At 43.2% G+C, this 27307-nt stretch overlaps 1 protein-coding gene across 4 annotated transcripts in view; it reads right to left on the reverse strand.

Moving 5' to 3' along the window:
- Positions 1-27307, reverse strand: part of RASGRF2 (Ras protein specific guanine nucleotide releasing factor 2) — a 112577-nt gene that overhangs the window by 60741 nt on the left and 24529 nt on the right. For all 4 annotated transcript variants that reach the window (XM_057383675.1, XM_057383674.1, XM_057383672.1 and 1 more), the window contains exons 2-8: positions 18518-18624; positions 6061-6208; positions 5373-5462; positions 3942-4195; positions 2801-2880; positions 2189-2382; positions 921-1030 (exon numbers count right to left, since the gene is read on the reverse strand). In XM_057383675.1, the coding sequence (XP_057239658.1) occupies positions 921-1030; positions 2189-2382; positions 2801-2880; positions 3942-4195; positions 5373-5462; positions 6061-6208; positions 18518-18624 (983 nt within the window). The remainder of the gene's footprint in view (positions 1-920; positions 1031-2188; positions 2383-2800; positions 2881-3941; positions 4196-5372; positions 5463-6060; positions 6209-18517; positions 18625-27307) is intronic.

Below are 27307 nucleotides of genomic sequence, written 5' to 3' on the forward strand. Positions count from 1 at the left end.
TGTCTGGAATCTCCTCCTCCACTTGAAACTATATTAAAGGGATAGAAATGAATCAMAGAATTTTAGATTTATGATCTATGCTGACTTTATGAGCAGAGAGGATCAGTCAGACTCCAATTCTGATTGTTCAGTGATTAATTAGTTGGAYCAGCAATAAACAGTGAACTTATGAGATGAAGCCAACCCACAACTGATTTATSTGCTTGTGCAGATCTTTTACAACTAAATATTCTCCAAGCACATCTTTAGTGAATACTCCAGACCCTGAATATTTATATCCTGGAGTTCACTCGTGGTCTCTTTGTTCACAGCAGAAAACTGTGTTCCCAGAGAGGAGAACCACTTTTCTCACTGGGCTGATGAGAGGAACATCTGAGAAAGGTCTGGGGGTTCAGGGAAGAGCTTAATTTTGCAGGTTTCCACAGGGAGCAYCAGTTCTCAGAATGTATCTTTAGTTCCTGCTTATCTGGCATTATCTGAAGCCTATATGAAAGTCAGTTTGCATAGTAGCATGCAAAAACTATAACACAGATAGAGAACTAAGTACTTTCCAAGACCCTGATTATTTAAAATGCCCTTCTCTCTTTAAATTATGAAAATAAGTATTTTTCTATGTAAAGAAAACTGCTCWGCTCATAAGTAGGTGGTTTCTATAGTGATTTCAATTTTCCCCTAACCAAAATAAAAGAAGACATTCGTAGATTTAGGTTTGCCAAAAAAAGAAAAAATAGAAGAGACAAAATATTACACTGGGATATTTTTTTTATTTTTTCATTATCTTATGTTTTGAGTTTGATCGTTTTCTTTAAAACATGTACCTTTTTAAAAGGAGCAAAACCAAATAAAAATAAAGAAAAACAGGTTCTTAATTTCAAAATCTTTGATTCAAAATTATCAGGCATAAGGTAGAAAAATCTTACCTTGAAAGTTCTTCTAGCTTAGATTTAGCAAATTCAAGGCTTTTTCTCTCAACGTGTTCATGTGGTGTGTGAGCCAAAAGTTCATGAAGTGTTATAATGTATCTGGGAATCTGGAAACCAGTAAGGTACAATCAGTAAATCCATATATACCTTCCCTCAATTTTAATAGAATATGAGCATGTAAATTTCTTTTGACATTGAAAACACCAAGTGACCTGTCCGCATTCAGATGAAATTCACATTGCACAAAAGGACATTGAAGAATGTCCCGTATTCGACTATTAAAGGCTACAGGGTAACAAGGACCCTTCAGAGCCTGTAACCACAGTAACAAGGACCCTTCAGAGCTTTTAACCAGAACCAAGTGATGGTGCAGCATAACTTGTCTGACACAACAAGAATTATGTAGGAGAAGGAGAGGCAACATTATGGTGAAGTGGAAAGTCATCAGCAATGACATAACATTTCTCATCCCATAGGAACAGGACCATCTCTCTCGCCCTCCCATGACCTGGTTTCAACTCAACCCACAAAAACCCCCAAAACCAGAAAAACTTTAAAACATAACACCTCAARCATTGAAAMAGTTTTGTTACAGGTGCTAARGGCTCCTTAGGCTAATATTAATAAYTAGCACTAATGTAAGTGACACTGATGCCCCTTTTTAAAATTTTTGTCTATATGTGGTTTGCCAAGAACCAAACAACTTGAGGTTATTCACTGTTCTTCTGATGAGCAAAACATCAGGCCAGTGCTTCACAGATGTCTTAAAACAGCTGCAAGCGTCTAATCCAGGCAGAGCACAGTAAAATACTAGAAGAGCAAGTACAGTTTTAAAAAGTTTTGCAATTGGCTTATGTCTAAAGACCAAGCCACTCAAGAACAAAGAAGGGGGAAAGATAAAAAATGAATTCCTAATAAATGCTTATGGCTGCTCTGAGCTGCTACATCGGGTATATCATCTCTCTCTGGACTTTATAATCAGAAGTCCTAAGCAAAGGAAMTGCTTCTTGGCACTTTTCCCTGGCACTATCCTCATCCCAAACTCCAACACTGGTAAGACTCTGAACAAATATGAGCCAGCACAGCTGGGGAACAGATCTCAACAGGTAGAGTTCTGRTGTAACAACAAAATAAATTAAACTGAGCTGACTTGCAGGAGAGTTTTTCTAGTTAAGCAAGAAGAGCTTTCAATYGATTACAATGTCAATAACATAAATCAACCAAACAGTAAAAGCAAATACACACAAAAAATACACAGGGACTACCTGAAACATGGGGTAGGTAAGGAAAGTTTCCAACATTCGGCCTTCACATGCTGGGTTGGCTTCATATTGCTTCAAGAGTTTGTCAAAATCCCTGTTTTGCTTACAGTTCGCCAGGACTTGTAGGCTATATTGRTGATTCCGAACAAATTCTTGATATATGTTCAGCATTGGCAGCAGAATGTCAAATAAGTCAGCTAGAAAAAGCAGATAAATGCCTTTTTTACTTCAGCTTTCCCCATCTACTGAAATACATTTTTAAAGAAGTAGTCTTTTCTATAGAAGTGAATTACTGTAATCMGTTCTCTTTCCAATATAATGACAATTTATAAACATTAAACATGGTTCTTTCACCTGCTCAATGATGGTTGTTCTGATCAGGTAATAGTCAGACACCATTACTAAAAATATGAATCTAATCAATGCTTAGGGCAGAGGAATTCTCATACACAGACCATTACKGCCCACGTGGGACTCCCACTACACCTGATCTTTTGATTTGAATTCTGCTAATGCATTCCCTTCAAAAAAGACTTCTCAGAAGCCATATCTTAAAAAAAAATCCTTACTGCATTTTTAAAAATGATTATGAAACTAGAAAATAAAGTAACTTACCTAGAATTAAGGTAGGCCAGTTAGCTATTCTTGCTTTTAAACCCTGGTGAAATATCTCATGAAGAAACATGATTGTTTCACTGAAAAACAAGTATTTAAACAAACAAAAAGACAATTCTGGTTTTATTTTCTGCTTAAAAATTCACAGAGAAACATCTTTTCCTCCTTTGCACTTTGCTAGGAAAAAAAAACAACAAAGGACAGCTAATGTTATGGAAATAACTGCTTCCTTTTATTGCATTGTTTAAATATTCCAGCTCAGTGCTTATAAAAAACTCGTAGTATTTGGTGTAGAAATATTCTAAASTTACATTCATATTCTAACAAGGAAGAGAAAACCTGTCTCATGACTAAAGGAACATAATCTTTTTCTTAGAAGTTCGAGGCAGACTTGGATGCAATTTCAACTCTGCACCTAATGTTAAATGCCTCCTGGGCTACTCGAGCATATTCATTATAACAGTACTTGGATGCCTAATGAAAGAACAATTCTTTTTTTGCAGGATATGAAAAGACAAGTGAGAGGGAAGGAGAATCCTYAGGCAGGACAACAGAAAATAGAAGCTTTGACGTGCTCATCCTCAGGGTCTTACTGGGATCATATGAGGCCACTAAGTCCAGCTCTGTTCTCTTAAGAGAAAAAAGAAACAGGARAGGTGACAAAAAATTATGAGAACTGTGCCAAGAGGCACAATTTGTCCTTTTCTTTGTGTAGCAGACTAGCAGCAGGAGACACAGAAGGTAGGAAGGTAAAGAGGCTGCACTGGTTTCAGTGCCACCCACGGCACCTCTGCCTTTCAGCCCTGGAAATGAGGGCTGGCTCRGTGACACCACCTGCACTGGAGCTGGCAGCTGAACCTCTATGGGGAGAAGCAGTCAGGAAAACTCACAAAAAAACCCACAAATTAAAAAAAGTCAGCAAAAAAACCAAACCAAAACAAACAAAAAAAAAATAAAAAAACCTCCCCCAAAAAACAAACAAAACCAAAACAAAACAACAAAAAAAACCAATTAAAAAAACAAATCAACCCCCCCAAAACAAAACAAAACAAAAACAACCCCACGAGAAACAAACCACAAAAACCCCCAACAAAAAACAGAGAATACCAAACAAAAAAAAGTAATAATAAACACCCCACACCTGTTGAGGAAAATGCTACTGACGTCGTCGTGACTGATAGGCGGCTTCTTGGAGCTCGCTGCCATCCTCAGGGGCCGCAGGAAACAGTTCACAAGGACATAAAGCTGGTGCACATACTCAGACTCAGCCTCCACCATGTTGAAAACTATCTGGTTCCTCTTCCTCATGCTTTCTGCATGAGGAGAACAAATATAATCTTGGACAATGGTTTTCCATTTTCTTCTGCATAACCAACCCCGCATGAAGCTCTGAACCTAAAAATAGATCAAGCAGAAAAAGAAAATGAGAAAAAAAAAAACCCCACATTGCATGGCTTGTCATCAGCTCTTCATTGAAGAAATAAACCTCAAAACAAATATCTTTGCTTAAAAATAAAGATCTGTTCCCTTATTGATATATAATTGTTCCATAATTAAATATTGTTTTACATTTCTTTTTGTTAAGGGTCATAATTGTTGCCAGGAAACAGACTGTAAAGACATAGCATATATATAAGGGAATATTTCACTGAAATCTCAAGTGCTGTACCCTTCCCATCAGCACAATGAGGGTTTGCAGTTCCTTCTACCTCTCCTTACCCATCTCTCTCATAGCCCAAAGGKATCCTGCAATACTTCCAGGTATCACATTCCCACACAATCTCAACATCGTTATTGGCAGAATTCTTCAATAATTTTTTTAACTCACTTTGTTTTCCATTTGAACAGGTAACACTTGGCCTGTGCATTTCAAGCTATGTATCAATATATTGCTTGGTGTCAAACACCAAGGCAACAAACCTGTTATCCAAATAGACAGATTTCTGGCATTCTTAAAAAGCACTTCTAGTAATGGAAAAGTCTAGCTAAGCACAATATCTATTAAAGCTGCAAGTGGACTAAAGATTACAGAAGAGGTCTACACCTGGTCACAGAAATTTTCATTCTGTCTGTGCCCTGACGTTGGTGTGGAGATCATTCATCTTGAAAGAGAAGGGCWAAATTTCACTGGTAGCAGTTTACTTTGAATGAATAACTTGGGGAAAAAAAGGGGCCCAACTGTCAAAATGATCAAGACAAAGAATGCAGTGAATTAYATGCAGATTCAAAGCTCTCTTTCTACTAAAAAGGGCATTTCCAGCTTCTATTAAAATGGTTAATCTACAGGAAAATGAAAACTCACACCTTTTACTGAATTACCAGCTGAGTGCTGGCCCTGGCTCAGACTGCACATCCCAGAAAGACAGAAACTGGGTCCACATTCCATAAAGTATATTATGGAAATACATCACAGGATAAAATGTGGCATGAAAATATATATAATTTAAGAGGCTTAAGTAGGGCCAAGGCAGTACTTGAAGAAAACAAATAACAAAACTAGGCAGACTGAAATACAGAAACACACCCCTCACCTCACCCCTCTCCCTTTAAGTACAGAAGACTCCACGTTTACCTTCTTAATTTTTTTAATATCTGGATCTTCATCTTCCTGGTTGCCATGATAAGGTCGCATTTTTTCCTTTGTTTTATTCAGTGCTACAATCTGACAAAACCAAACACTCATTAAATGCTTTCTCCAGTTAATGAAACCCTTATTTAGAGGACTAACAGAAAAATAACTTCCCCTTCCCCCTGCTGAAGCACACATTTGGTGACAGGGATTTGAGCACTTCTTTTCAGGCCATTACAGATTTCAGCCCAGCTGGAAGTGGGACCAGGAATGAGCAGGTTTTCCCCCAAAACCAACTGTGCCTTTTGGGCTTTATCAGCTTGAGCCTGCAACCACGTTTTTAACAACATCCAGTGAATCAGAGCAGTCTGGAACAGTTCTGAATATCATCTTTACAAAAGGCCACGTGSTGGGATCAAACTCCTCAAACCTGAAGGCAGGTAGGAAACAATGCCATCAGTGGCACCCATTCTGCAAAGTAATGTGCCATCTTAAACCCTCTGACAGGAAAATTAATCCAATCAGCTTAACAGGCCCCAATATCTAAAAGAAAATTATTTATCCAAGGATTCATTTGGGGGCTGTATTAACCTCAGGGGTTGTGCCATTTCCACAAAACACTGCAGAGTTATCGAATACCACACAACAAAATGTTATAACCCAGTGACTGCCTGCTGGGTCTGGAACTCACCTCCGACTTCAGCCTCTCGATCTCGGTGTCCTGATCCTCCAGCTGGTGCCGGAGCTGGTTGGCTGCCACCTTCTCGGTCTCCACGATCTGCACGAGGTGGATGTACTTCTGCATCAGCACCTCCCGCTCGATCAGGATGTCTGAATAGCTGAAAGTTAGGGAATATTAAATCAGCAAAGTAGAGAAATTGGTTTTCAACCTACCTTACGAGCCCCARTGCCAAAGAACCTGCAAAGCCATATTTGTTTGGTTTAAGCTAAATTGTACAGCTTGGTCAGAAACCACCCAAATGAATTATCCAAACCAAGTGTTAAACCCTTTTATAGACACAGGTGATAGAGCACCCAGTTTCACAGTATCCAATGACTAAGAGCAAGGTAATTGCACTTTTTATGAGCTTCTAATTCTCACATTAAGCCCAGGAAGTCTGCAAATCAAATTTGTTTTATTTATTTTAAGGTCTTGTTTTTTTCCTATCTTTTGGGAGGACTTGGGGGAGCATGTAGCACTTCATCAGAACTAATTSTCTCCATCTGCCAGATCTCTTTATGGAAGAATTCCCACCAAAACTGTCATTTTAATATGYTAACACATGTTTTATTCTTTAGGCCATTTTAAGATTACTGAAATAAATGCATTTAATCTAATCAGTATCAGGAACTACAGTATCYYTKTTTTTTTTTTAGCTCTTGGGYAGCTTTTTCCTGAARAGGGACAATATCCCTTAGTGCAATTAGATGTCACAATCAGAGCAACATGTCAAAAACACTTCTCAGCTTCAGGTGAAGCAGAAATCAGCTTCTTCCTATGCAACATCTTCACCAGACAGTTCTTGAAACAACAAAACCAASAGATACATTGCTGCATCTTTACCTAGGTTTCAGGGAGGTTATTCCTCTGAGAGTTACATAAATGTACAAGATAGAGACCAAACTGCACAAAACACAGCAGAATAGAGGCCCTACATCTTTGACAAGAGATCCCTCACTTTTATATATCATCTTTTAGCACTGAGTTAGCACAGTATTTAACAGAAGGAATTTTTGGACTGCAAATTTCTTCCTTTTRAATTTCTTCCTACTCGTYATAGCACTCATAAAACAATGAACATTTGCTATTAAATACCCAGAGGCTTTTAAAATTGCAATAATGTGAATCTTCTACAGTGTGGTTTTCTGTAAATATTTACTTGTATTTCAATCAGTGGTAGTGCACTTACATATWGGAGGGGCCCAGTATTAAGCACAAATATTAAATTCAACACTAACCTGGAAAACAAAGTTAAATTTAAAATATTTGGAATAAGGTCCTACAGTTATCATAAAGTAAAAGTTTCTCTTCCTTGAACCAATTATAAAAAGAAGTGGATTAAATTCTATTACATTTACTGCTCTACTTTGACTACTGGAGAAGTAAACAATACATTGGAAAAAGGAAGGTCAAGGCATCTCTTCCAAGAAGTAAAAAACATATATAAATAAATCTGTCATGAAACAATCCACTTAACACTGAGCTGTGCAATAAACAGCCATAAAGTGTGAGATTAATTCTTTAAAACTTTTCAATAATTTTTTTTGTTTTCCAAGAATTTTCAGGTTTTTTTCAGAAACCACAGTRCTTCATGTCTTTGCAACCTAAAAAGCATTTGTACATTTAAAAAAGTGTCTGAGTTAAAAACAGTTTGCATTAATTGTTTTATAACAGCATGAACATAAAAAGTTACATAACATATATATTAAAATGCTTTCTTTGACTTACATTTAATATAAAGTCTTTCCTACCTAAAGCCAAATCCAGGCAGGTGAAACACCCTCTTTTTCTATTTATCCTTTTCAAAATGTTCGTAAAGTTTTGCTACCAATTGTTTCTAATACAGAATCTGATGGGTTTGGCTTTGGTTTTATTCAAACTGAGGAAAATAGTAGAAAATAGGAGGACACAGACTCACAAAGGATGGTAAGACCCTAGATTTTGTACAGTGCTTTCATTTCTTTGTTTCCTCATTTAGAGGAAGAAACTCTATCTATATTTTCAGATTTTTAAAAAGCATTGACCTGGACTTTCACAGTTTTGTTTAACCAGGGAACGAGAACTTTTGCTATGGAATACTGAAGTTTTTGTTCTTTTGAGATGTTCTTAGAGCAAYTCACCAGGGTGGCTCTGGCTGCCTAAAATGTCAGGCTCAGCCTGGAAACCAAACATGTCCTTCCCTCCCATAATTAGCAGTGTGAAGAAGAGTTAATTAGAAAAGCCTGTGTACACCTACACTAACTTAGAGTAGGCTAAATCAATTTTCCTTCTCAAAATTCCTGCTGGGAAAGGAAACATCAGAGGATTTTTGAATAAACTTTCGACAGCCTTTTTCATCCATCTCTCTGCATGCCTGAGTAGAGATCCTCATGTCCAAACGTGTTAACCTGAATATCCAGAGGAATCCCAGGAGCCTTGCAAGAGGACAGGGTTTCAATACTGACATGAGCGCACATGTATAAAAAATCTTTGTCAGAGGAAATTGTACCAGTGTGTTCAGACGTCAAAGGAACACAAAAAATATATTAAACAACTTGTAAGCAGCCAGCCTAGATCGGATTCTCTGTCTTGGGTATCATTTAACAGAAAGAAACAACTGCTGCAAACCCCAGCTTATATGAATTTATATTAATATTTTATTAAGAGAGGAATTTAAAGTGTAGTGTAGATAGAACATTCTGAAAGCTAAGGCTGAACCTAGCTACTACCATCAACTATAGAGACAGGGTTCAAATCAGGTATTTCCAGAAGCTCTGACTGACCCCCATCCACCACACGGATGAGAGAGGAAAAAATGAATAAAGTCCTGAGAAAAACTSCTGCACCACTTAGGCTGACATGCTCAGAAAACATGGGAAAACCGGAGAAACTTTAACCATAGCCTCATCAGTAAAGTCTCCTTGCTGTGGCAGCAAGCCAGGATAAAAATTCCAGTAGTTCTGCCAGTACATATAATTGATTTTTGTCTTGAACTGAGACCAGAGTTATGGCTCATTGGAGCACTCCATGCTAATTGTACTAAAGCTGCTCAGGCTGCTRGAAGAACCAGGCATTGGGTCTGGCCACATCAAACCACCCTCTTGAACAGCAGAATGCACAGTCTAACTYGCTCTTTATGAAAAGCAGATTCTGGCTGTCTGGAAGGCAGAAGAAATTGCCTGCATCTGTCCTCACACCCACCTCAAGCAGCCATAGGACTCCTTAATAAAGGAGAAACAGCCTCCAGACAGGTTTTAAAGCCTGATGGCACACTCACAGCCACAGCAGGCAGTACAACAGCAAAAGCTGCAATAGAAGTGAACAAATCAATCCCTGTGACACTAAACAAGGTGCCCTGGGAGAGTACCAGTGCACAAAAATCAAAACCTTTAATGAACTCCAATGTGATCCAGGGCTCYRAGGGATCCCTGGGGCTGCCAGAGTCACAGGGAACCTTGAGAAGTCCACACCTCAAATGACTTTTACTACATGATCCTTTTAAATGAGATGGGGAAATAGCAGCTGGAATGAAGAGCCTGTGGAAGGGTGGACCCAACAACCAGGACACCCAAACCTTGTCCATGGGAATGGCTCACTCTGGAGTGTGGGTGTGAAGGAAGGGAACACTGCCCTCTCATGTGAGATGGAGACTGTGCTGAAAATCATCAGCCAGTGTGTCACCCTTCAGACTCACAACTCACCCCAAAACCACCTATTCCCACTGTCCTGGCACTCCAGCCAGGAAAACCTNCACCCTTCAGACTCACAACTCACCCCAAAACCACCTATTCCCACTGTCCTGGCACTCCAGCCAGGAAAACCTGACCACAGGAATTTATCCACAAGCAAACCGGAGGGGAATGGCATCTCACCCCACTGTGTAAACCTGAGACAGAACTGAAACAATGAGCAGCCATGAATCACAGAATCATGGAATGGTTTGGGTTGAAGGGACATTAAAGATTTCTCATCCCATGCCATGCCACTATCCCAGGTGGCTCCAAGTCCCATCCAGCCTGGCTTTGGACACTGCCAGGGATCCAGGGGCAGCCCCAGCTCCTCTGGGCACCCTGTGCCAGGGCCTCCCCACCCTCACAAGGGAAAATTCCTTCCTAATATCAATGTTAACTCCCCTATTTTAGTTTAAAATTGCTCCAATCCTCTTGCTACCTGTCCATATAAAACATTGCTCTCCCTGTGCTTTTTCATTAGCACCCTTTAAAAGGAAGCTCATGAAAGCTGCCATGAGCTCTGCCCAGAGTCCATGGAAAGGCTCTCCACATCTCCCTTCAGCCTGTGAAGAGCCACCAACAAGAATGGGGCACAGGGAGTATTCTGGGATTATACAAGGCTTTTTATGAAACTGCAGGAACCCAGGGCAGGGAGAAGAGGGGAATGGAAGAGGTTTGRGGAGCAGAGAAAATGCAGAGATAAGGGGATAAAAGGGGATAAAGGATCACACGTAACCAGATTGATTAATACCCTTGTCTGGCCATGATCTGCGGATCATCAACACTACCCATGGTGCCTTCTCACCAAAACCCACCTTTCCTTGGTGAGGAGACTCCCTGTATGCATCCATGGAGCTGGGGCAGGGACAAAGAGGYCACAGGTAGCCAGCAGCACCCTGGAGAAGTGTGAGTTGTGTGGCTGGCACTTGGTGTGTGACCACCGGCCACAGCCAAGCCGGGGAGCCAAGCACTGGACACATCAAGGCCAGGCTGGACCAAGCATGGCTCTCTCACTTGGCTGCTGGAGGGCATCAGACATCCAAGCCATCTCTGGGGACACCATGAGCTTGGGGGGCTGGCTGAGGAGGGAATCTGCAGCCCTGAGTGTGCCCAGCAGAGCTGAGAGCAGCACGGGCACTGGCAGCAGCTGACAGTGGAGGATGCAGGAGCAGCATCTGCACGGCTCAGTTGTTGTGTTGTCCTAGCGTAGTTGAGTATGTGTATTTCTATCATCTGCTTATATTAAAGGAAGGGTAAACAACCCTTCTGTAACTATACATTACTTAAGACTGCTCTGGTTTGTTTTGTGATGTTCTTCCCTTCAGGGACAGTGGCAGGGAGAGGTACAAGTCAGACACATTCCTGGAAAAGTCTCGGGCTCAGTGGCAGAAAAGAAGCTGCCTGCTCTCTGGGACTGCTCCTTTTTCCCTCTTCTTTGGGCTTGTTTTTTCCTCGATTTTTTTTCTTCATCATCTCATCTAATTTCATTTCTWATCTCATTTTTTCCTCATCATCTCTTCTAATTCTCATTAGAAGATTCCTGTGGCACCACAGGCAAGAAAGATCCTCCAGTGGACCACTGGAGCCACTCTGTCCAACCCCTCTGAGGGTCCTAGAAGGGAAGCCATTCCCAGGAGGAAAGAAAAATACTTTAAGATCAAACAGCTGGTCCCACAGGTTTTTTGGTTTTTGTTTTATAATTTTTTTCCCCTCTCTTCTTTGTGGGCAGATTATTTTGTTGTTGTTGTTGTTTTGTTAAATAAATAGGTGTTTTTCTTTTTCTTTTCACTTTCCTCTCTGTGGAAAAGTTTGTCTCTAGGACTTGGGTGGGGAAAGGAGGGAAGTTTGCTGGAACTTGGGAGTGTTCACCCCATTAAATTCACTCAAACCACAACATATGTGCATGGACTGCAGGTATTTCTGTGCTCACCTCCAGCCCACCAGAAAATACCAAAAACATGGCTGTTACAGCACCAGGCCTCAGTTAATAAATCCTCCCTGACACCAAGGCTGCTCAGAGCCTACAACACCTGCAAAATACTGAGYAAAACACACAGCAAAGTGTGCCCACGACTCTGAGAGAAAACCTGTTGGTTTTGGTTTGTTTTTCATTTCAAACTGCCAGTTAGAGGGCAGTAGCTCCTTGTACACTTTAAACACTGACCCAGATCTAAGAAAGATTCCCATTTTCCTCCCTGCTCTTCCTCCACATCACCTGTGGACAGACCTGGAGGAAAGATATGGATTAAAACTAAGATGGAAAAAGATAAACAATGCATAATTCCTTTTCAAATCAGTTTCCCAATTAAGTTAACTCTCGTGCCTGCATGAAAGAAGGGTTTTCATTCTCACATGTGGTAAATTTAAGATTTTGGAATAAGTTAAAGTAGAAAAATTCAATCAATTTTATTAATCCTGCATCCATATTAAAAAAAAATTGAAAGTTTTTGAGCTAAATACAAACAGAAACTTAAAACATAGAAGTCTTTGTAAGAGAGGGTGATAAATATACCTCAGAGTATTGAGGGTGAAACAGATTTTTATCTTAAAAGAACAAGTTCTGGAACAAAGCCAAAAACAGGACTTCCAGATGCAGTCACTGACAGAGGAATTAGGATTTGCCAGGAATAAATCCTCCTGCCCAAAAATGTAGCTCGGAAGATGCAAACCATACTCTGCCACTCTGGGTATTACTGAGAAAATAAAATACTGAAAAATCAAATAAAATGGAAGYAGATGAAAAGTAATACAGAYRTGGAACTGATAATGGGGTCCAYTAAAATGTACTGGATTAAACATCCYATTTCCARCTCAAAAGCCAARCAATCTCCCAAGTGAGAAGATGACACTATGGACAGAAAAAATGGACAATGTCACAGCAGAAAAATGTATCAGCATCCAAATAAAATCCTTTCAGTATGTACCAGCATCCAAATAAAATACTTATTTACCCAGCGCTGGCCATGAGGTACACTGAGATTGGAGCATCTTTTTGTCAACACTCTGTTTAAAACATACAAAGTAAATAAAACAAGGAAGAAATTTTGATGGCTGTACACGGTTTTGGTACAAAAAAAAAAAAATCATGAAAAGCAGTCCAAAATTAGATTYTCTACATGTTGATCTGCAAAAACAAAAATCCTCAATTACCTCAACTGAATTGTCTCACCTACACATGGATTACCACAGCTCCTTGTCAGGGTAAGACCCTCTGGAAAGCAATTAAATATTTCCCTTCYTCAAATGCCAACATATTTACACAGAACAAGATGTTCCCAGGTCTGCTTTCAATTTAAGAGTAGTGGAAATCTCAATTGTCTCCTGCAATTTGTAACTAAGACACCTGAGACAGTACAAAACAGTATTTTTAAAGTGATACATAAAATGTCATTCAGMAATTCATAACCAAAAGCTGAGAGAAGGGTCAGAGGTATCTTAGGTTAGCCTCAAACAAAAGTGACACTGAAGAAGTTGCCAAAACCTCTCCCATCTGTCAAAAACAGAGACAAACTCAAGGGAAAAGGTCTAGAACATGATGCAGGCAAAATTCAATCCCCAAAGAAAATCTGCGCTATTTTGTTTAATTAAGTTGGCAAGAAAAATCATACACAATAGTCTAAAACTATTACTTTAGCTTCTTTCTATGTATCTTCAGCTAAAGAAGTTACATAACTAATTAGAAACTCTAAGWTGTTCTCCTCGACACAATGTGAAGCAAACAAAAGCAGCTTCCAGTGAAGTAGAAAATCATCGGAGCAAGGAGGTAACCACAGCAGGGAATAACACTCCACGCTTACCAGCTAAATATTACAACTTTTTTTTGTCACTTTTTGATATTTTGTTCAAGAAAACACAAGAAAGCCATGTCTATACCCATGGAAAGCTTACCCAAGAAAATTAGATACCTATGCAGAAATGTTGATTGGGAAAATCCCCCAATTGGATGGGAGACATGAGACAGTCCCTCACAAGGATTTCCACAGCTAATATAATCAGGAGGCTGGCCCAAATGAAGTGGGAACATGCAATTCAAAGAGCAAAATGCTGATCTTAGTTCCTCAGAGACCCACTTGTCCTCTAAAGGCTGCAATTACAACTTTCTGGTGGAGCCCAAAGTCAACCACTCTGATGCTGAATGTCCAACCATCTCTTTAGGGAGTTCTCCATATTTTCAGTTGGGTATTTGTTTATTATTGGCTTGGGTTTGTGTCAGTTTCATCCTTGAAAATTCATGTGTGACACATTTATAGACTGTACTATCAGCACAAAAGAAATTACCCCTTGTGTTACGAAGCTCTTCTTGCATACACACCTTTTACACCAGGAAATGCACAAGAATCCTATAATGCCAGGGTCACTGAGGGTGGAAAATTCCCTACCAGCCCACGGTGTCCAGGCTGTGCCCTGTGGGGGAAAAAAGTGGCCCCACAAACCCTGATTCTAGAACTCAACCAATTATTGTGTATAACTGAAACCTAAGAAAAAAAAAAGAGTGTTAACAACCTCCATTAAAAAACCCCCACATGCTTAGCTACTGTTAAAAAAAAAAATTAGAATGTAAAATTGATAACGCAAGTAACTAAAAATTATAAACATTACTAATACTTTTATAAACTCACCAATTATGTTCTAACTACTAATTAAACAGCTATCTCTTAACCACTGTATGCTTAACACAAATGTATACTCTAGTTACTAAAATAGATAAAAAAAGCTTATCCCACAATAAAATCCTTCTTCCTCTGTTTTTTTCACCCACTTTTATGTGGTTTTTTTGTCACTGTTCGACCAGCAGCGACAGTGCCCGATTCCCACCTTGTCCCCATCGCAGAGCTCTCAGTGCCACCTCCAGCCCTTCCCTGGACACCTCCAGGGCTGGGCACTCCAAAGCTCCCTGGGCAGCCCCTGCCAAGGCCTGAGCACTCTTTCCATGGGCAAATTCCTGCTGATGTCCCCCCTGAGCCTGCCCTGGAACAGCCTGAGGCCGTTCCCTCTGCTCCTGTCCCTGTTCCCTGGAGCAGATCCCAAATTCCCTCTGGCTGTCGCCTCCTGTCAGGCAAGCGTTGAGGCAAAACCAAACTCCTGCTGTAAAAAGCGACTCACAGGGTGCTGCTGTCCCTAAAGGTCACAGCCACAAGGCACAAAGCCCCGCTCTTTCCTTCCCTCGCCGTGTGCTCACAAAAGAGGCCGTRCCGGGCCCGGGACAAGGCGGCTATCCCCGCTCGGCTCCCCTCAGCTGCCGGGCACAGGGGCTTAGCTGGGCCCCGAGCTCCAGGGAGCCCCGGACACCGAGGAATGGACATTCTGACCCGGGGTACCGGGCAAGGAGCGGCTCCCCCTGCCCACTGCCCACCCTCCCGGGGCAAGGAGCGGCTCCCCGTGCCCACCTTCCCGGAGGAAGGAGCGGCTCCTCACTGCGCACACCCCGGAGAAAGGAGCGGTTCCCTCTGCCCATACCCTGGAGCGAGGAGCGGCTCCTCATTGCCCACAACCCGGGGCAAGGAGCGCCTCTCCTGCCCACGTTCCCGAAGGAAGGAGCGACTCTCACTGCCCACCTTCCCTCAGCAACGAGTGGCTCCACCGTCCCACCCTCCCCAGGCAAGGAGCGTTTCCCCCTGCCCACCCTCCCCGGGCAAGGAGCGGCTCTCCCTGCCCACCTTCCCTCAGCAAGGAGCGGCTCCTCACTGCCCACCCTCACGGAGGAAGGAGCGGCTCTCACTGCCCACCTTCCCGAAGGAAGGAGCGGCTCCTCATTGCCCACTTTCCCGGAGGAAGGAGCGGCTCCCCTGCCCACCCTGGACCAAGGAGCGGCTCCTCACTGCCCTCAACACGGGGCAAGGAGCGGCTCTCCCTGCCCACCCTTCCTCAGCAAGGAGCGGCTCCTCATTGCCCACTTTCCCGGAGCAAGGAGCAGATCCCACTGCCCACACCCCGGGGTAAGGAGCCCCTGCCTCTGCCCACCCTCTCCGGGCAAGGACCGGCTCCTCATTGCCCACTTTTCCTCAGCAAGGAGCGGCTCTCCCTGCCCACTGTCCAGAGCAAGGAGCGGGTCCTCACTGCCCACCTTCCCTCAGCAAGGAGCGACACCCCCTGCCCACTCTCCCGGAGCAAGGAGCGGCTCTCCCTGCCCACCCTCCCTCAGCAAGGAGCTGCTCCTCACTGCCCACCCTCTCGGAGCAAGGAGCGGGCTCCCCCTGCCCACTTTCCCTCAGCAAAGAGTGGCTCCCCTGCCCACATCCTGGGACAAGGAGCGGCTCCCCTGCCCACCCTCACGGAGGAAGGAGCGGCTCCCCCTGCCCACACCCCAGAGCAAGGAGCGGCTCCTCATTGCCCACTTTCCCTCAGCAAGGAGCGGCTCCCCCTGCCCACTCTCCCGGAGCAAGGAGCGGGCTGCCCACTGCCCACATCCCTCAGCAAGGAGCGGCTCTCCCTGCCCACCCTCCCGGGGCAAGGAGCGGCTCTCCCTGCCCACCTTCCCTCAGCACGGAGCGGCACCCCCTGCCCAACCTCCGAGAGCAAAGACCGGCTCCCCTGCTCCTGCCCACCCTCCCTCAGCAAGGAGCGGCTCTCCCTGCCCACACCCCGGGACAAGGAGCGGCTCCTCACTGCCCACTTTCCCTCAGCAAAGAGTGGCTCCCCTGCCCACCCTCACGGAGGAAGATGCGGCTCCTCCTGCCCACAACCCGGAGCAAGGAGCAGCTCCTCATTGCCCACCTTCCCTCAGCAAGGAGCGGCTCCCCTGCCCACCCTCTCCGGGCAAAGAGCGGCTCCTCATTGCCCACTTTCCCGGAGCAAGGAGCAGCTCCCCCTGCCCACCCTCCCTCAGCAAGGAGCGGCTCTCCCTTCCCCCTGCCCACCCTCCCCGGGCAAGGAGCGGCTCCTCACTGCCCACCCTCAGCAAGGACCGGGTCCCCCTACTCCCTTCCCCAAGCAAGGAGCAGCTCTCCCTGCCCACATCCCTCAGCAAGGACCGGGTCCCCCTGCCCACCCTCCCCGGGCAAGGAGCGACTCCTCACTGCCCACTTTCCTCGATGAAGGAGCTGCTCCTCACTGCCCACCCTCCCTCAGCAAGGAGCGGCTCTCCCTGCCCACACCCCGGGGCAAGGAGCGGCTCCTCACTGCCCACTTTCCTCGATGAAGGAGCGGCTCCTCACTGCCCACTTTCCTTGATGAAGGAGCGCCTCCCCTGCCCACTTTCCCTCAGCAAAGACAGGGTCCCCCTGCCCACACCCCGGGGCAAGGAGCGGCTCCTCATTGCCCACTTTCCCTCAGCAAGGAGCGGCTCTCCCTGCCCCCTGCCCACCCTCCCCGGGCACCCAAGGAGAGGCTCCTTATTGCCCACTTTCCCGAAGCAAGGAGCGGCTCCCCTGCCCACACCCCGGGACAAGGAGGCCCTGCCCACCCTCCCGGAGGATGGAGCGGCTCCCTCTGCCCACCCTTCCCTCAGCAAGGAGCGGCTCCACTGCCCACCCTCCCCGGGCAAGGAGCGGCTCCTTATTGCCCACTTTCCCGGAGGAAGGAGCGGCTCCTCATTGCCCACCCTCCCTCAGCAAGGAGCAGCTCCCCGTCCCCTCTTTCCCGGAGGATGGAGCCGCTCCCCTGCCCTCCCCACCYTCCCGGAGGAGCACAGGCCCCGCTCGGCCCGCACCAGGCCCGAGCAGCGCCAGGCCCGCAGCTCCAGGGCCTCGTTTCACCAGCTCTAAATTAAAAACTACTCGCTGCTCGTGTTCCATTTTAGCTCCAGAGCAGAAATCAGCTCTGTTTACATGGCTCATGTCCTAAGCAATCGGGGAGCTGCTGGCTGCGGGCGCGTTACCATGGCGCTGCGGAGGAGCTGAGGTGAGTGTGATGGGAGGGAGCGGGCTGTGGAAAGCGCATCTCGGCGTTCCTCCACAACCTGCTCCTTCAGAGAGGCGATTTTCACTTGGATTACACCTCAACCCTGACCCCTCGCCACACAGACCTCTCCTCAGGTCAAGATCACTGCCTGGCTGCAGGTCCTGCCACTTTCTTTTCCACAAGACGGTGATCCAGGTGGTTCAGAACTTGTCATTGACCTCCTCTTTCTCACATTTGTCTGTAAGAGTTTCTAAGGAAAAACTCATTTATTCACCTGTCATGTCATTTATTTCCTCAGTCATACGACATATTTGTCTCTAAGGGAGAACTAATYGTAGSGTTTGTTTCTAACAAAATTGTGKTYTTCCTGAACTAATYCAAACTACAGCACARTTGCTTATGRAAGACAAAAGGCTTCAGGTCCTGCCACTTTCCTTTCCATAAGACAGTGATCCAAGTGGTTCAGAACTTACTTGTCACACTTTGTCATCCTAATGGCTTGACCTCCTCTTTCTCACATTCATTTGTCTGTAAGAGTTTCTAAGGGAAAACTCATTTTTTCTCCTGTCGTATCATTAATTTCCTCAGTCATACGACATATTTGTCTCTAAGGGAGAACTAATCGTAGGGTTTGTTTCTAATAAAATTATGTTCTTCCTGAACTAATTTCAACTGCAGCAGAGTTGCTTATGAAAGATAAAAGGCAGTGAAAGAAGCATAAAGGTTTTTTGTCTATGATATACTCATGAATTGCTAACAACACACAACTAATGCATGCTAACAATTCTTTCTGTTTGGAACGTGGGTTTTGATTTTCAAAGYATTATCCATTCATCTGTAATAAAACAGATCAGAGGGTCACAAATTGAATTTCATACCTCGCTTGGTGAATAGCTTCTACCCACTCATCTCCATCCACCTCATCCTCACAACGCAGCTCCAGCGGCTTCTGCCCCTCATGGCCAAAGAGAACGGTGAAGTAATGCTGCAAATTAGAGAACAAGGGAGAAAAGGTTTCAGAAACTCTTAAATAAAAAACACATGCAAAACTTTAAAATAAACAAAAAACAGCCGAACAAAAAATACAAAACACAAAAAGCACCCCACCCAGCAAAAACCAAAMCAAAACAAAAACAGCAGAAGASTTTTAATACGCAGCCCAAAGTGCTGTCAGCCCAAGGAAGATGTGTTTTAACTTTTAGCCTTGAAACACGGATTGAAGTTGAAAGTACCCTGACAATATTCCCCTGTGTATCAAGGTAATAGCTTTTGTACTTAAGCTTTTGTACTTAAGCTTCCACACACAAGACAACAAAATACAATTCCCTGATGAGCTCCTACACAGCCAAGTACAATAACAGAACTACAGTGGGGTGTCTGTAGCTMTTTTCACATTATTTCAGTTAAAACTTTCCTCACATGGGGCAGCAAGCCTGGAACCACCACCACCACCTCCTCCAGGGAACACAGACTGTGCACTGGCTCCAGCTTATTCCAACTTTCCCAGCAGAACAAGGATCCTTTTCATCCATCACACTCTCAAAACATTTTTGCCCCTCTTTCTATRGCTCTGCCCCTCTTACCCATAACTGTATTGCAGCAATGTTTTGTTTTCACAAGAAAACATTGTTCACATAAAAGTTGCCGTATTTTCATTGGCCTGCTTTGCATGAGGGGCATTTCCCGGGTGTGTTCCACAGAACTTTCAGGGATGTGTTTGCTTCTCTCAGAATCTGGCACTGTATGATCCAGTGGAGAGGGGAGAGCCACATGTTATTGACCTTAACTCCCATTTCACAGGGATGGTTATTTACAACTTTATTTCGCATAGCTTGGATGCCAACTTACAGACAGGCACCAGAAAGGATTCTCCCAGCTCAGATGAAAACAKGTCAGAAAATATCCTACCTAAAAACACACTTGTAATTTTCACAGATGCCTAAAATGCATCCTTTTAGATCCAGATGTTTCACAGGCAGCAGGATCAGCGACGGGCCCCTGCCCATGTATAAAAACATCTGGGGTTTGGGTCTGAGGTAATTCAGGGGCAATTCTAATGAATTGGAATGATCTGGAATTCCCTGGATTACTTCATTTTCCTCACTACCCAGAACACCTCCATCCCTCTTCCACCTCCACACCTGTGAATAGGGAGCAGAAATTCCTGTCTGGGGTCAAACAGCCAAACTTGAGCATTCATACRTTTGGCTTCTTTTTGGGTAACTTGAGTACAAAAAAAAAGGCACTCCACAAAGAGAAAACTATTCACTTGTGAATTGTATTAATTTGCTAAACATCACTAGAAATATACAAAACACTTCTCATGCAGAAGACCACCACCACTGTAGGATTTCAGACAAACGCAGAAATGAGGCCAAACCAGAAGCTGCATTCACATTTAACAGGCTTTAACTAAAGCAAGTTCAGGCTCAGATATGCTAAATTTCAGGAAAAAAACAATTCCAGAGTACAAATAAGGATTAAAAAATTAGTAAAAAGACAATAGTATAAAACTGTGGAGTTTCAACAGAGCATATCACTTAAACTGAATGCCATGAATAGAAAAAAAACTCATTTAATCAGATCCATGGGATTCTCCACAGCAGTGAAAGATAAAAACTTTTACAACAATACAGTGCAGTTGAAAATAACYTACAGCACAGTGAAAAGTGCAGCAAGATTACACACAAATGTGCTCTGTTTATGGAGTGGTATAGTCTATTTTAAAAAGCATATTTAAGGATAAATCACACTGTTCAGCACTGCATATTATGTAACAAGTTATTTGCGTTTCATAAAGCTGTTACATGTAAAATTAGAATAAAGACACAAGCGCAGACAAGCACTGGATTTAATCCCATTGTGTGGGGATTCGAGTTAAAGGGAGAGACAATATCACAGTCCTCGCTGCTTTCGAAGTGCAGCAACTCAGACCTCTCTGGAGCAAGACTTGCAGTGATCTCATGTGGCAGAATTTAAACTCAGAGGTGTGCAGTCACCATGGTGACAGGCACGCCAGGAACACACACAGYGAGACCAGGAAAATGCAGGCATTTCAACAAACTTAGAGGGCTACCACAGCAGCTCTGGACCCAGCAGCAACTAAAGCTAAATCATAGAAGGCATTTGTTTTGCAATCACCTACATCTGTCACCCCCTCAAACAGGCAGATTGTGCTCAAGCATCAGTATCAACTCTCACTTCATTTATCCAGAAATAGTCGACTGCAGAGCAAGCAACGTGTGAGAAAAATATCATAACACACCTCTAAAAAGAATCTCAAAGTCATCTTCGAATTCTTTTTTTCAAAATGAAAGTTGCTCATTTGAAGAACTAWTTTACTACAAGAAAATAAGATGGTWTCTGTGATGCACTATAACGTTCTCCAGTAAATGATGTATGTSAGTGGGCCTGTAGATATAATTACACAGAGACAATATAATTTTAGCACTGCCATTCAATGCTAAACAGTTCAGCTTCCATATCACTGCTGCACAGTACAGGTAAAAAACACCCTTCTGCATTCACACCATCAGTCTCCTGAAGGGAAAACAGTAAATATTTAAGCACTGTAGCACATATTTACATCAAATACCCTCATCAGCATTGTTATCATGCCTGTTGTATATCAGGAAGTCACTTGTGCTTCAGCCTGAGGTTCAGGTGGACTATTTTGTTGGTTTTGTTTATTCTGAAAATCACKATAGTCATGAAAGGCAATATGAACGATCTGATTGTTGGTACTAAACAAATTCAGTTATTTCATTTTAAGGTGTTTTTTTCTGTATTCAAGTGCACGCAAGCAAAATGGCAAGCCTTCATTGGAATGAAAACATCCTTGGCAGAGTTCACCAAGGTAAAGCCTGAGAAAARGGAGGAGGGAAAGTTTCAGGTATCCTGCTCATTTAAAAATGAGCAAAGAATCTGATTATGAATATGAGTATGAAAGTGTCAGTGACAGCCAAGGAAAGAACACTTAGGGCATATCAAGAGTTGTGTCTCACTCCTCTGCCTCCTACCTGGGGTACAAAACCTAAGCAGAGCTTCTTCCTGCAGTGAAAAGAAGCAAAGGGAGGAGCTGAGGGGCTCCTGCTGAAAAGACAAGCCTGGAGCCAGACCCAGACTCCAGCTGAAGGAAATCCTGCACCAGAGCTGGGCTCCCAGCAGCTCTCAACATAACTCTGCCCTTATAAAACTGCCCAAATTATGGCAGTACTTGAATTAAGACAGCAAAAGCTTCAAAGTTGCCCATATTTCCCCTTCAGAGGGGAAAAAAATATTGTTCTGATTGCAAAAAAATCAGTCAAGCTCTCACCAACAAAAAACTCACAACAAACAAGCAAAACCCGCACACAAAGCAAACCCACAAAACCCAAAAACCAATCAAAAAAAAAAACTCCATACCAACAAAAAATCAACCCAGGTGATATATGCCCTGTAGCAGAAACTGTACTTTTAAGACCATGGAGGTCAATTAGTGGTGATGCCTCAAACACCCCGAGACTGAAGCACTGAGGGGCTCAGAAGAACAAGGATCCCACAGAGGTGCTGGTACCTGTTACAGGTAGAGGAGCTGCTACCCCAAGCAACAGCACTTGACAATTCCACTGCAAGCTCCTGCCTTCACCTCCTCGTAAATYTGGTCACTTTGACTGTCCAGAAGGCAAAGCTCATATGGGGAAATGATACAAGTGTCAACAGTGCTTTGGTAAATCATGTAAATCATGTTCCAAGGGACACCAGGTGACACCAAATTGTGCTGCACGGTGGGCTTGCAAATGGTGCGTGTGGTGTGAAAATAGATGCCCATGAACTGCTCTTCCCTGAGCCTTCCTTACAAAACATGAAAATATACAAAAAAATTATAATTTTGAACCTGACATGTTCCATGATCTTATTAATTGCTATTTCCTGATTTTACACTGATTTATTGCAAACTTGGTTTAATTATTCAAGCCTGGACAATGAGAGTAAGTCAAAAAGAAAATTCCAGGAATCAATAYTGATAAGAACAGAAACAAGAGATGAAAAGCAATGGTGAAAAATTTAACTGTGTGCAAAGATTGCTACCAAAACATTAAGAGCCCTAACAAAAGCCTGCCTTCAATGTGAGACATGAGGAAGCTCAATCATTTGCCGTGTATTTAAGGCTTATATTCACTACCTGATGTTTGCAAGGGCACGTTGCAAACCTTTGATGATGAAAAAGGTGGCAGAGGTGATTAATTAAAATTTAACATGACAAGCTAAAAATATTTCTTGTTCTTGACTTCTAAAGACATTTTCATTTCAGAACCTGGGAGCCCGTGTGTAACCTGAAATGCAAGTGAATTACTGAGCAAAAGAGAACAATCATCACTGCAGCCACTGAAAACTCCTCAGTAATCCCAGAAGGGAAAGCAGCAAACTGCAGTCTAAATCAAAGCAGYTTATGCTATTCAAGGACACATTAACTCGTGAAGTTTCCAGATGTGTTCTACTGACAGTATTTTGCCCAGCTTCTCAAAAACAAAACAAAACTGTACATTCTGTATTTCTTACATCCTGGGGAAGGGGAAGACAAAGAAGGAAAGTGTCAGGAAGAAGGTGGTATCTCTAGAAGGAACACATGGGAAAGAATGAAGGTATGGAGGTGAGGGAAATGTTTGGGGTAGAGGGCAGCAATCCCTCATGGGACTGTTTGCATAGGGGTGGGATGGGAGATCTTTAAYGTCCCTTCAACCCAAAGCATCCTGTGATTCCGTGGTTCTGTCAGCAGTGTGCTGGTGGGAGGCAGGGACAGTGCTGTGCCTTCAGCCAGGGGAAGATTCCCACAAATTGGGAGTTGCTGTGCCACTAACGCTGGCAGGAAATCCGCAGCCCATTGTTGTTAAATTAGCATGAGAATGGAACAACGACAGGACTAAGAAATCATTTCAAAGTTTCCAGGGAGACCTACTGAGCCAACACACTTCATGCTTGTATCACACCAATTAGCAGAAGCTATAATGAGAACAGGATTAGTGGACATCAGAATTAATACGATATACTTGGGAAGAGTCAGATGGTTTTTGTGAAAGGATGGCATCACCTGTAAACCMAGAGGAGCTCTCAGAAGGGTCATCAAGCATCTGGATTGTGAAGAAAAGGCTTTCAAAATGATTTTGACAGATATTTAGGGAAATGCTTAAGCATCCAGGACTTAGGAGAAAAACATCCCTCCACAAACAGATAAAAAAAAAAAAAAAAGCAAAAGAAAAAAAAATCTGATCAAAACAGAGCCGTAATATTGGACTATCTGTCAGTTCTTACAATGAAACAAAGTCATCAAAGAAGGACTTCCTCAGGAAACCGTGTTGAGGACTGAGACAGGCATTACAAAGGATGACAAAGTTTGTAAATTATTTAATCTAGTCATGAAGAAAATCTATTCTTAAGAACTTCAACAGGCCCAGGTTGCTGGACACAGAGATGGCAGACAAAATTAATTGTGCACACACACAAAGTGACACATGTGAGGAGAAACATTTCAAGCTTTGTGATTATATTATCTCGCAGGAGCAAAATCCTAGGAAAAGTTCCATGAAAACTCCATCCCAATGTTCAGAAAGGCAAAAAAAAAAAGTAAATTAGAGTATGGAGACAACTGGGAAAAAATCAGAACAAAGTGTACAAGGTTGTTACACTGTGAAACATCCTGAATACTGTGAGTACTTTTGGATCCCCCATTGCAGAAAGATCAATATAAATTGGGCATGGCTCAGGAAAACACAAAAATGGTGTGGAAAGGCTTCAGTTTGTCCCAGCTGGGTAAGTAAAAGCTTAATCTGGGACCCTTCAGGGGTGATGGTTTGAGACTGGAGGAGCCCAGTTCAGACGGGATATAAGGAAGGAGTATTTTACCATAAGGCTGATGATGGGGCCTTGATACAGACTGCCCAGGAGGAGGGGATGCCCCATCCCTGGAGAACCCAAGGCCAGGCTGGACAGGRCTCTGAGCCACCTGATCAGGGTGAAGRTGTCACAGCTCATTGCAGGGAGGGCTGCATTATGAAACYYTSARAAGGTCCCTTTCCACCAAACTAYCCTGTGATTCTATGAAAGGAACAGCTGTGAAACCCCCTGTGAAATTGGGGGTTTTATGAAATGGATGAATAGGGTTACACARACCTATTTATTTTCCAATTGAAAAATATAAAATCTATTAAACAAAGGTCAGAGAAAACAGCTTCAGAACAAACAGAAGAAAGTGGTTCTTCATGGAACTGGTGATTGACAGTCTGGTGTTGCTCTGTGACAAGAGAAGTGGCACTGATGTGCAGGGAGAGTAGAGAGAGTTCACTGCACAGAATTTGTGGGCTARCAAACACACAGAAATCACATATTTGGAATGCAATAAGTCCTGAAGCTAAAAATAACTGGAAAGTCATTTCAGAGGAGAGGGAAGGGAAAAGCAAAATAAATATTGAATTGATGCCTTCCCCAGCATGCCCTCATGGTCACCATGTGGCACAGGTAATTAGAGCAGTGGGACTGAAGATTTTCTCRCAGTCCTACAGGAGCTCATCAAAACTTCCCTTGCTGCTATCTGAGTCTTCTAAATCCCTCAGATTGCTTTGTGCCTGCTTATAAATGAGATGCACTGGTAACATCATGAAGAGCTGGCTCTCACAAGTTTTCTGGGTTTTTTCTTGCTGATTTTGGGTTTGATTTTGATTCTTTAAAAAAATAAAGAAGTAATTTGCAAGCCTGGCAGAGACACACTGGAGTATTTCAGGTTCTGTGTTTCTTTCTGGTGACATCTGGGGATTAAGGGGTTTTTTTTATCATTTTGGTGTTGCATCATCATCCCTGGTAGGTAGAAATCTGATAYTGAACAGAACTATAGACAAAAAATATCTAGAGGTAAATAAGAATTGGATTTTTATCTGCCAAGGACACATTACCAGGTACTGATTTGGATCTGCCACACTGAGGAAATTCAGAGATGGGCTGTAGTGTCCCTTCCARGTTTAGCTTCAAACTGGACAAAAGTGGACAAACTACTGTGCACTGGATGGTGGATGAAATGGCTTTATGTCTCCTTTCTTTAACCAATATTGAATTAATATCGAGTTCCAACCTGTTCCATAAAATCTATTCTGGCATCTGAAAGGGAATTGCTTTCCTGAGGCATCCTGCAARTATTGTCTGGCCAAGAACAACTGAGGTAATTATATTTAATTATGTAATCAACAGTTTTCAAATTAGAGAGATTACACATAAATGTATTACAAACCCTTACTCTGTCAATTAGAAAATACCATACCCAACTTGCATAGAGAACAGAAATCAAGAAATGCACACAGGTCACTGAGGACCTAAATTCTCCTGCAACTTTGTTGACTTGCATTGAAATTACACCAAATTACAATGGTTATAGCATTTGTTTTCATGGATGAGAGAATCAGGCTAATACAGCCCCATCTGCTCTATTTTCAATGCAGACCATTTGTACTTCAGCAGCAGTTTATCAACAGGGAAAAACTCTGCCACGGAAAAGGAAATTTCGCCAAGTAAAACCTGCAGGAATGGATGCAACACAGCAAGCGCAGCTAAATTRTTCACTGATAATAAACTGAACACGGGTGCCATCATCTCAAAGCGCATTTCACACAATCCAGTGGGAATTTCCTGACAGAAACCTCAAAAAAAGGTTCCACTTGGTTCCAGGGAGCTGCCTGCCCACAGGAACCAGRGCTCCCAGCACTGACACATCGCTGCCTTGCATTCCCCCAGGTGACTGATGCAGGAGGTGTGCCCTCAGGACACCCCTACACACTGGATTCCTGAAAAGTGAAGAGTAATTCCTACAAAGGCAACAATTCCAACAAAGCCAAACTCCAGCCAAATGCATCCCGCCTGCGACAAGAGATGGAATTGCTGATGGTGTACGCAGGTATTCTTTGCTCGTCACTCTGTGCCCTCAGCCCCATTTTCAGGATTCTGACCTTCCCAAGCACTGGGAGAACGACAGGACACTCASAGCTGCAGGTCACACTCACCAATTAAACATCTTCATTTTAGCGACCACTTGTTGCCTCTCATCCCTCCCAGTGCTGGGTTTTTTGTAACATATTCCTTTTGCTGGCAAAAGCAAAATCAGTGTTTTGCAAAGCCTTAGTTTTCAGTGGTAATTTGAGASATTTTCAGGGCACACCCGTTCATGCAGAGAGTTCAACAAAGGGGCAGGTACCTGCGTGGACCACGGCAGTGAAACTTTTGGAGTGCAAAGGATGGGAAAGGAGGACAGAAATCCCAAATTCCCTACTGACGACCTAACCCAGCAGCAAGGCTGGGGGCACAGTCCCATTTCAGGGTCTCAGCAGCTTCCCTTTGGGTCAAACTGGAAGGAGTGAACAGTCAACTTGGTCCAAGTCTTGGTACTTTCTCATGGCACAGCTGAAGTAAACCAAGACCACAGCTCACCGTGTACTGAGCACAATACAATCAAAATATTACAAATACAGATAGTAGATAAATGTGATTACAAATAGATAGTAGAAAAATGTGATGTTCAAACTGAGACAGAAAGGACGGGTAGGGGACACAGACAGAAAGAGACCAAAGGGAGTACTGCAATCAGTGTCAGGGTTAAATATTTTTCAGGACTTAAAACTTCCCATGTTTTGCTCTTTTTTTTTTTTTTT

The sequence above is a fragment of the Malurus melanocephalus genome, unplaced genomic scaffold, assembly GCF_030028575.1.
Source record: "Malurus melanocephalus ecotype Western Australia unplaced genomic scaffold, MMel_1.1 scaffold_651, whole genome shotgun sequence".
In the NCBI taxonomy this organism is placed as follows: Eukaryota; Metazoa; Chordata; class Aves; order Passeriformes; family Maluridae; genus Malurus; species Malurus melanocephalus.